Source organism: Pinus tabuliformis, chromosome J, assembly GCF_031772625.1.
Source record: "Pinus tabuliformis cultivar Carrire ecotype Pingquan chromosome J, CPIR1, whole genome shotgun sequence".
Classification (NCBI taxonomy): Eukaryota; Viridiplantae; Streptophyta; class Pinopsida; order Pinales; family Pinaceae; genus Pinus; species Pinus tabuliformis.
Window position 1 is genome coordinate 460,162,856 of NC_142295.1, and position 11,721 is coordinate 460,174,576.

Below are 11,721 nucleotides of genomic sequence, written 5' to 3' on the forward strand. Positions count from 1 at the left end.
AGTATTGGTGCACAAGAAGGATGGATCATGGCGCATGTGTCCGGATTATAGGGATCTCAACAAGCTCACTATTAAAGATACGTTTCCCATTCCTGTCATTGATGAATTACTGGATGAATTGCATGGATCAATTTACTTCACCAAGTTGGATCTTCATTCAGGATATCATCAAATCAGAATGAAGACTAAAGACATTCTGAAAACAACATTTAGAACTCATGAGGGTCATTATGAATTTTTGGTCATGCCTTTTGGCCTTACCAATGCACCTTCAACATTTCAAGGTTTGATGAATTCCGTTTTCAAACCATTCCTTAGAAAATTTGTGTTAGTATTGTTTGATGATATACTAATCTACAACAAGTCTTGGAAGGATCATGTTGAACATGTTGACAGGGTGCTACAACTATTGGAGGAGAAACAATTATATGCAAAAAGATCCAAATGTTTCTTTGGAGTACAAGAGGTGGAATATCTGGGTCATATTGTATCTCATGAAGGAGTTAAGGTAGACCCTAGCAAAATTAAAGCCATTAAGGAATGGAAAATCCCCACATCCATAAAGCATCTGCGAGGATTTCTCGGGTTGACAGGGTATTATCGCAAGTTTGTTAAGAATTATGGGAGAATAGTAGCACCTCTAACAACATTATTGAAGAAAGATGCATTTTCATGGACTCCAGAAGCAACAAAGGCCTTTGAGCATCTTAAAGAGGCAATATGCCAAGCACTAGTCTTAGCTACACCAGACTTCACAAAACCCTTTATTGTGGAATGTGATGCTTCAGGAAATGGAATTGGTGTTGTTTTAATGCAAGATGAAAGACCCATTGCTTTTGAAAGTCGTCCAATCAAGGGAAAGTTTTTGCACAAAGCTATTTATGAGAAGGAAATGTTGGCAATACTCCATGCACTTAAGAAATGGCGACCCTACCTAATGGGAAGACACTTCAAGGTAAAAATGGATCATGATAGCCTTAAATACTTTTTAGAACAGAGATTATCCCCTGAAGAGAAACAAAAGTGGGTCACAAAGATGTTGGGTTATGACTTTGAAATCATCTACAAAAAAGGGAAGCAAAATGTGGTGGCAGATGCACTCTCAAGAAAGCATGAGGATGTGGAAGCATTGTTGTGTGCCATTTCTATTATCCAACTAGATTGGATAAACGAAAAAAAGGAGGAATGGAAGAATGACGAAGAAGTGTGGGCATGTATTCGAATATTACAACAAGACTCCAGTACGTCTGATACATTTAGCTGGAAAAATGATTCGTTATGGTACAAAGATCGTTTATGCCTCTGTAAGAATTCCCAGCTAAAACAAAAGATTCTTATGGAACTGCACACTTCTCCCTTAGGAGGGCACTCAGGATTTTTAAAAGCTTACCATAGGGTTAAGAAGGAATTTTTTTGGGAGGGCCTTAAATCAGATATTCAAAAGTTTGTGGCAGAATGTTTGGTTTGCCAACAAAATAAAGTTGAAAAAATTAAGACACTAGGCCTATTACAACCTTTATCCATTCCAAGCCAACGTTGGGAGGAGGTTTCAATGGATTTTATCACAGGTTTACCCAAGTCTGAGGGAAAGAGTGTCATCATGGTGGTAGTTGATAGACTTACCAAGTATGCACACTTTTGTGCATTATCACATCCATTTAAAGCCAGTACAGTTTCTACTGCATTTATGGAAACTATTCAAAAGCTACATGGAAACCCAAATAATATTGTAAGTGACATAGATCCCATTTTCACTGGAAATTTTTGGACAGAATTATTTTCTTGTCTTGGTACTCAGTTAGCTCATAGCTCATCTTATCATCCTCAATCTGATGGGAAAACTGAGATAGTAAACAAATCTTTGGAAGGATATCTTCATTGCTTTGTATCTGATAAACAGACACAATGGGTCAAATGGTTGCCTCTGGCTGAATGGTGGTATAACACTTCCTTTCATACAGCAACAAAAATGACCCCATTTATGGCACTTTATGGATATCAGCCACCATCCATCACATCATATTTAAGAGAAAATTCTAAGGTTCAAGCAGTGGAACATCACATTGAACATCAACAACAAGTCCTCCAACTCTTAAAGGATAACCATGTGTTGGCATAGAATAGAATGAAACAACAGACAAATCAACATCGCAGCGAAAGAAGTTTTGATGTAGGTGATTGGGTATTTCTACAACTACAACCATATAAGCAAATGTCCCTCAAGCAAGCTAAGAAGGATAATAAATTATCACCAAAGTATTATGGTCCGTACAAGGTGTTGCAAAAGATTGGTACTATGGCATACAAATTGGAGCTTCCTATAGCTTCTCGATTGCACCCAATTTTCCATGTTTCATGTTCAAAGAAGGTTATAGGCGACAAGCTCCCAGTTCAAACAATATTGCCAGAACTTGACAAGGAAGGAAAAATTATATTGGAACCAGAAGCAGTCACAGAAACAAGAACTCGACAATTACGAAATCGATCAATTTCGGAGTATCTTATCAAGTGGAAGAACTTATCTGCTCAAGATTCCACATGGGAGGATGAGAATTTTATACAGAAGCATCCAAAACTACTCAAGCATTGAGGACAACACTTTTTTGAAGGAGAGGGGCATGTTGGGTCCCTATAATACTAGTGATTACCCCATTACTATTGTAGTTGTATCCCTTATTAATATTCTTGTGCCCCTATTGTCCCCATATTGTTATTACTCTGCCCCATAGAACCCCTCTATTATTATTTTTGTGGCTTTATATTATTATTGTTAGGTTGGCTGGGTTATATTGTGACTCCTTAGAATCCTATATATAGAAAGGAGGTTTTGTCATTTGAATCATCCAAGAATTGTTCATTTCTGTAATATAAAGGAGGTTGCCCCCTTGAAGAGGCTGAATTCTAAGGCGTTGATCTCTCTTTTCTATCTATTTGTTAGCTGGTGTCATAACAAATGACCTCTAATAGAGAAGCAAAGTTCACAAGAATGATTGAATTATAATTGTTTTTCCTACTTGATTCAACCAAATGATCTCCAACTTTTTATTTTTCCTTCCATATTTTGGATGATTCTCAACCAATCCTTTTCCCTTGCATATTTTAAAGAGATAGAGATGCCTAGGTAGGTGAAAGAGGTCCATGAGAGTACTAGGTTGAAACCCATCTTCCTAGCCACATACGATTTATCTCCCCATTATTTGTATTTCATCCATAGACATGATTTTTTTCAATGTTTGTTAAGTTTCTTGATACTTGGAAAAAACCCTCCAATACTTTCTTGAATCTTTCCACAATAATTATTGAGCTCCACCTAGTGTATCATTCGCAAACTAATCATGATTGATTCTCTTAATCCATCTTACTACCAATACTCTTAGAATGTTTCCTCTACATCTTTATTTCTCCAATCTCCTACTCAACATGTCTACTACAACAACATATAACAGGGGAGACAGGGGGTAGCCTTCCCACAACCTTCTAAAGAGTGGGAAGAAAGTCCCATGGTCTATCGTTTATTAATGGCACCACCCATGAGTTCTTAAATGAGTTCTTTATTAATGGCACCACCCATGAGTGGGAAGAAATGAGTTCTTAACCCTTTCAAAGGCATTGGCCATATCAATATTTATTACCATTCCTTTATCCATCCTCATTCTACTAGAATGTATGACTTCTTATAACAAAACTATATTATCTAGGATTTTGCTTCCATGGATGAATCCTTCTTGGTTCTCTGAAATGACCCTACTCATTATTAGCAATAATCTTGGTGAGGATTTTATACAAGGTATTGCAAAGGGAAATAGGCCTAAATCTCATCAATGAAGAAGGATTTGTTTCTTTGGTGACTAGTGTCAGGAAATAGGAATTGGTAGCTTCTCACATTCTTCCCTTTCTAAGAGTTCCATTTAGCATTCTCCATAGGTCATTTGTATAATCTCCCAACATGCCTTATATAATTTTATCGTAAATATGTGGAGCCTTTGTTCTTTTTCTTGTTCCAAATCATTTATTTCTTTGCAAATTTCGCTATCCTCAATTTTATGAATGAGCTCATTATTTTCCTGGTCCATGATCATACGTGGTATTTTATCCAAGATTTCCTCTATTTTCTCTTATGGTTCTTCCCTAATCTCCTTATAAATATTGTCGATATGATATGCGGATTCCATTTGAACTTCTTCCTACCCCACCTTTTCTTGACTTTCAACTTCCTTAATTTATGTGACTCATTTTATCATTTCTCCTTCTTTGCTTGGTTTATGAAAATAGGTAATTTTTTGATCTCTTGCTCTAAGCCATGGGTTTTCTGATTTCACTCTTCAATGCTCATCCTCACCATGACATGCCTTAAAGAAACTTCCCAACAATTGTGCTTCAGTAGTTAGTCTTTCCTAGTTAACTTCCTACTACTTCATTTAAATCTTCATTGCCTCCATCTTTATCAATATTTCTTCGATTTTTTGGGTAAGCGATTTATAGGTATTATTGGCCCATTATTTTCAGCTCTTGTTTGTTGTTATTAAATTCTCTTCCCATACAAAGGACAATGAGCCTCTGACTAGTTCTTCCCATGCGTTTGAAACTAGTGGGAGAAACGCTTCCCGCTAAACACATAGAAGATTAAAATAAAAGGGAATTGGTCCTCCTTTCTCTATATTCTCAATAATTGGGGGGTGTTATGAAAAGGAGAGAGAGAAAGAATCTCCAACTTCACCTCCCAATATGCTAGATAAATTAAGCTTTTAACAATGACCCTATCGAATCTAGCCATTATATGCGCCTTTCTAATTCTTCTGTTGGTCCAACTAAATTCCCCATTCTTTGTTTTCAAATCTATCTAGTCCCAACGAGACATTAATACCTCAAGATAGAATATAAGAGGGCTCAAACCAATCTACCCCATTTTTTTCTTTCAGAGACATAATCATATTTAAATCCCCCTCTATTACTAAGGCTTAATAATCATTTTCTTCCAAAAATTCAAGCAAAGGGTTCGAAAATTAATTTTTCCCTTCTGTATAAACTAGAACATAAACATTAAACAAGGAAACAATAATTTTTACCTCCCTTAGCCATATTGTGGTCATTACACAATGATGCCTAATTTATGCTTGAACCAACTTAACTTTAGTGGGGTCCTAGACTATGAGGACTCTACCCAATGTACCTTAGGAATTGCTTGAGACTCCTTCACTATGTCCCCAATTTCTCTTGCCTAATATTATTACTTCCATTCCTTCTAGTTTTTTTCTTAGATTAGTAGAAAAGAAGGTTGTTGGAGCTTGATAATACCCTATATTGCTTCCCCTTTTTATTAACCCTCTGTTATTCCAGCATTTATTATAGGTGTTATATTTGATCAACCCTTTGGCCTCATCCTCATGACATGTTCTTCACAAAATTCTAGTCTTGGGTTGTTGAACCTTCTCCAAGGCATTGTGAATTGTGCTCTGCGTGCCCCTTGCTTTTTCTCTATGAGCCTCCATCTCTTGGAGTTTTGAATGTATTTTCCTTCCTCACTTTTATGCACTTGATTGATCCTTCTACTTTGTTTCATGATGACTTGAAGATTCCAAGGCCAAATGTCTGACTTCCAAAAGATATTTCCATATTGGCTCAACTAGGGTAGGGGCTTGTTCTTCTTTGGTTTCAATTGTTTGAACTGGGGCTATTCTACTTTGTCAACTTGTCCTTCTTCGTCCATTGTTGCTTCTTGAATTGCATCTAATGCATCAAACCAAATTTTCCTTAGCTAATCCATTAGTTTTTGTTTCGATTTGGGTCCACCCTGCTTTATGGGGTTTTTTCTTTTGATCTACGTCCAATTTTCTTGTTGGGTAGCCTCCTCTTGTTCTAATTTCTTATTTTTATAGTTTCAAGTGAAGTGAATGTATTCATGACAATGCTTTCTCTTTAAGGGGAATTGATCGTAATCCAAAGGTTGCAAGTGAGGCCACCCATTTATAGAGGCTTCGATTTCAAACAAAAGCCCTTTTTCCATGTCCACCTCCACATATAGTCATGCACATGAAAACCATATCTTTAATCTCCTTAAATTTGAATAGAAAAGTAAAAAATTATTGTTGTACAAGAATGTATCTATTCTTCCTTTAGATAGTGAGACCCAGTTTTGATCCACCCAGATCTCCATTGTTCTTAGTGGTGGCCATAGACCCATCAATTTTTGTATTATTCCTTGATTAAACAATGTTAGAGCCTTCATGGTCAATGTTGTTGGAGGGATCACTTCCTTTGGTGCCTCTTCTAACCTTTTGGCACTTCTTTTCGGTCTTAATTTTGACCTTCCCTGACTGGAGGCTATGACCATGTCAAACTCCTCTATCATGATAGCATGAACATCCTATGCTGCATTTTGTCAGTGGAAACAAGCCTCAACCTTCACCAATCTATGGAAAAAAACCACAGTCATATTGGATTGAAAGTTCACCTTCCTCAACTCGCCCCCCCTTCCTCAATATTTGGTCTAAACCTCAGAGCTTAACATTAACAAATTTTCCATTAAAGTCATGGATTATTTAATTAAGAAATCAATATTAAACTATTAAATTTTATTTTTATATCATTTTTTAACATTTTATATAAAAAATAGAATGAGATATTTATAAATATTAAAATACAATTTTTTATAACTATTAATATAAATATCATGTTACAATTAATGATCAAATTTCTTTTCACTTTAAAAGTAGTTAGCATCTTAAGAAATTTGATCCCTCACTTGGTAGATCCAAAGTTAAGATGGACCTAGAATTGTTTAATTATTAATTATAATTATAATTATTAATTTTATTTTTCTTTTGTTTTGACAAAGTCAAAATGTTAAACATTTCGGCATCTCTACCATAGTGGGATCAAATGTTTACATAGAGTTAATTTTACTTATGAAGCTCAATATAAAGAATTATAATATAAAATATAATATTATAGTATTATATTTTATCCAATATTTATTACTACTCCCACCCACTAAAAAGTGGCTAGGGGTGGGGAGAATTACTAAATAAAATGTAATATTATTACATTTTATCTAATATTTCCCATTACACCCCAACGTAAATATTACATCTTATTCAATATTTCTTCTCACCCCTGTTAATTTTATAGTTGAGTTTGTTTACTTTTAAACTTCTAATATAAAGAAAAATTACAATAAAAATTGGACGACTGTAGGGAAAATATTGGGCAAAATATGATATATAGTATTATATTTTGCCCAATATTTCTAGCAAGTCAATAAACATTAAATATTAGATAAATTGTAATAGATAAATTTTAACTAATATTTCTACCACCTCTTGCCCTCACCCCAGCTCACTTTCATAGTTAAGTGTAAACATTTCTAAACTTACCATCTTTGATCTATGAGAGCTCTATTTCTATATCTCATTATGACACATAAATTAAGAGAATATATTACATATATTATATTGAAGTGATTATCAAAAAAACCATTAGAATGAAGAAGAAACTATTGTTTTCTACTTTGTGCAATCTTGTTTAACTTTACACTTCTTAAAAACACCTTCTTGAATCACTCAATAGCCTCGAGGAAGAGCTCTAAACCTTCTACACATATATACACATGTATTCATCCATTCAACGATAGAAACAAAACATACAAAAATACATACATAGGGTCACATATCCATACAAATTCCAAGTGCGAACATATTCATAAATATGTTTTACCTTTACATGCTACATGGATTCAACGCCATCATTTTCTACAGCTAATTATGTATCTAGATATAACATCAAACTAAGATGAATCTAGGGTAGTTTAATTCCCCGCTTAAATAGGTTATATTCCATATGAATACCATGGGTCATTTTTATTTTTTTATTATTATTAATTTTTATAGAGTTATTTTGATTTTGTTATTTTGATTTTATTTTCACCAAGTTAAAATGTTTACATTATATTAAGTTACATTAAGTTACACATTTTTACCATATTTTATTTTTATTTTTATGGAGTCAAAATGTTTACATTAACGTTACACATCTCCAGCACGGGGCTAGAGAGCGCCTCAGCCCAATAAAAAATAGTAATTTTATTAAGAAAAAATAAAAAAATATTATATTATATTTTAAAATAAAAATATTACATTTTAAAATATTATATTCAAAATCTAGTGTCACCAACATTCAATTAACTATTCTACTTTAGTTATTTCACTCTTCATCATAAACATATGCGATGAAACCAATTCCATTTGGCTTTAGTAAAACCAATGTTGAATTTATATTTTGTTTATTTTTAAATACTTACTCTTGGCATCTACTCATCATAATGAATTGTAAAGCACCTCTGGATTTTAATTAGTGCCAACATTAACATTAGATTTAATTTGTTAAATGTTAAACATTTACCTTCTCATAATAAACTGTAAAATGCCTCTCAACACGATGATAATTAGATAGATTTGTTCACTTTATTTAAAAGTCAAAACAACAAACCAGTTAATTTTTTTCATAAAATATATATATATAAAATTTAAAATATTTATATTAAAATAATGTTAGTATTCATTTTGTATATACTAATTAATAGTAATATTAAACATTAATAAATTTTATATATAATATTAGTATTCGATTGCTTTTTAATTACGTATCTACTAGTTTAAAAATGGCATGAGAAACACCTGAAGAGTTTTTCCTCAAATAATATCGTCACTTTATACCGTCTGATATGGTACCTAATATTGAAATACTGATCGTCAATACTTCCCCACACACATAAAACAAATTCGATATTGTCTTCACATTGAATTGAGAAACCAATTATATTCCAACCTCTCTTCAAACGAAAAAATAAATAAATACTCCAATCAGCGATTGCCGCGACAGACTGCCATTAAAGATTCGGTTGAAATTTCACTCCACTTCAGACGTCACCCCTGAGCTTAAAGTCGATTGCTGCAATTTCACTCCATTTCAGACATCACCCCTGAGCTTAAAGTCGATTGCTGAAATTTCACTCCATTTCACACGTCAACCCTGAGCAGCTTAAAGTCGATTGTTGATCAGCAATCGACATAAGGATGCCACAGACGTCACTTCCCTCCTTCCATTTCGTTAAATTCGAAGCCAACTCATGTTTCCTACGGCCGGTTCCTCATTTCGTTTTGGTTCCAAACAAATTTCCGGTTCCTCATTTCTTTTTGGTTCCAAACAAATTTGTGACATTAGAGGCGACGAGCAATGACTGACGCCCTCCTTCGGAACTACCGATTGCAAGATGAAGTGATCGGCAGAGGCAGATTCGGAGTCATCAGGAGATGTGTCAACAAGCAAAGTGGGCAACAAGTCGCCTGCAAGACCATAACAAAAGCAGATCTGCACGATTCCGTGGACAAAGAATGCCTCAACAACGAAATGAAGATCATGCAGTGTGTCTCAGGTCACCCCGCAGTGGTTGCCCTTCACGACGTTTACGAGGATGATGAGTTTGTCCATCTGGTGATGGAGATGTGCTCAGGCGGAGATCTGTTCGACAGAATCATTAGCAAGAAGAATAGAGTTCCCTTTTCGGAAGAGGAGGCCGCCAGCATCCTGCAAAAACTCATGGAAGCCATCAGTTACTGCCACTCCATTGGAATCGCCCACCGAGATATAAAACCTGACAACATTCTCGTTGCCAATAATTCAAATTCCATCCTTCAAATAAAGCTTGCAGACTTTGGGCAGGCCTCTTCTTTCTCTCCAGGTATGGTAATTATGTTTGCCCAATTCCCTTGTCATACAAATCTATGAAATTTTTGAGTATGAATCAATGGATCCTATGGTTAAAATTCTGAAATTAATGTATGCAGGGGAAGGATTAATGCAAGGAATTGTGGGTACTCCGTATTACGTAGCACCGGAGGTGTTGGGAGGGAATGATTACAACGAGAAAGTGGATGTATGGAGCGCAGGGGTGATGGCCTACTTAATGCTGAGTGGCGTTCACCCCTTTGTTGGAGAGACGCCTCAGGAGATATTTGGGGCAGTCCTCTGTGGGCGCCTTCAGTTCCCAACTGATCAGTGGCGCTCGATATCTCACTCTGCCAAGGACTTGATACGCCGAATGCTCTGTAGAGACGTTAGCCGGAGACTCAGCGCACAGCAAGTCCTAGGTATTTCCTCTCCTATTCTCCTTTCTAGAATTTAACTTCGTTCATTCTTATTTCATGCATTTTTAAAAATACTACGAGTAGGAAATTTTGATGGAATAGGTATGTAAAGGTGGAAGAGTGATGCATGTTTGGTGGGCAATGGTTGCAGAACATCGTTGGATCTGTACTCATGCGCGAAACTAATCCTGCCTCTGATGCCTCGACTGTAGAAAGACGGGTTTTCTGTTTGTATATATGTTACAGTGGAGAAGATACAAATTTAGATTTTCACCATTCCGAGATCAGTTGTTTCTCGACCACATGAGGCGTCGTTTTATTAGTTTTATGTGGTCGGGGAGAGTCAGTGGGACTCAGAATTTTATATATATTGCATATATATGTAGATATGTTTTCGTTTTATTAGTTTTATGTGGTCAGGGAGTCAAAGGGACTCAGAATTATATATATATATATATATATATATATATATATATATATATATTGTGGATATATATGTATATATGTTTTCCTTTTCTTTGTAGATATCATTCTTTCTTTCTGCTCTCGTCAAGAATTAAGGAAGAGTTATCTGGTCAACAGAGTCAAGTTGTTTCTCCACTACATGAGGCCACATGTGGTTGAGGAGTCAGTGGAATTATATATAGTATAAATACATGTATATTTTTTTATTTATTTTTAATTGTAGATATCATTCTTGGTCCAGAATCAAGGAAGAGTTATACAGTGAACAGGGTCAAGTTGTTTCTAGACCACATGAGGCGTATGTGGTTGAGTCTGTACAATTATATATAATTGTACATTGTATATATTTTCTACTTTTAACAAGGAAAAGTTTTATAGTCAATTGAGTCAAGTTGTTTCTAGCCTATATGAGACTGCAGGTAGTTTATATATATATATATATATTTGATTTTTTATTGTTCTTTTTAATATTCTCAAAAATCAAAATAGAATTACATAATCAACCGAATCAAATTGTTTTTCCCTCGTATAAAAGTTTTATGTAGTCCAAGAATTGGTCAACTACAAAATTTTTTCTATATAAGTATATTTTTTCTTTTTTCTTTTACATATCAGTCTTTTATATATATAAGTTTTATCCATGGAAGAAAAAGTTGGTGTATAAAATTTTGCAAAAAAGAATTGGTAAGAGAGTTATTAATCACTGGAATTTTAAAAGTTTTGGTATGAAATGGGGGCTGTGTGTTTTCAGTAACCATAAGCAGTAAGCCATTGGAAAATGTGGTAACTGTTAGAATGCCTCAAAAGTGATTCAATATTATGATATAAAAGAATTAACTTCTAGGAGAATGGGATAGAAAGTTATGTGTATCGCATAGTAGTTTACATTTATTTTATGTTTTATTTAGGTCAATTAATTTTTTCTAATTTTTTTTTAAAGTGTAAAATTTAAGTAAAAGTTTATATTTCTAGAGATTTTATTATTTTATCTACTTGATATTATATAAAAATATTATTGGTAGGTCCATGGGTTATAGAGCTAGAAAACCATCAATAGTCAAGTGACTATTTTATCTAGATTTTTTATTTTTATTTTTATGTAATTTGACCCAAT

At 34.3% G+C, this 11,721-nt stretch overlaps 1 protein-coding gene across 1 annotated transcript; it reads left to right on the forward strand.

The window, feature by feature from the left end:
- The first annotated feature begins 9,116 nt into the window (after positions 1 to 9,116).
- Positions 9,117 to 10,989, forward strand: LOC149227825 (phosphoenolpyruvate carboxylase kinase 1-like). The gene is made up of 3 exons (XM_089375579.1): positions 9,117 to 9,736; positions 9,843 to 10,145; positions 10,294 to 10,989. The coding sequence occupies exons 1-3, from the start codon at positions 9,232 to 9,234 to the stop codon at positions 10,326 to 10,328; spliced, it is 843 nt and encodes a 280-aa protein (XP_089231705.1). The 5' UTR covers positions 9,117 to 9,231; the 3' UTR covers positions 10,329 to 10,989.
- Positions 10,990 to 11,721: the final 732 nt, after the last annotated feature.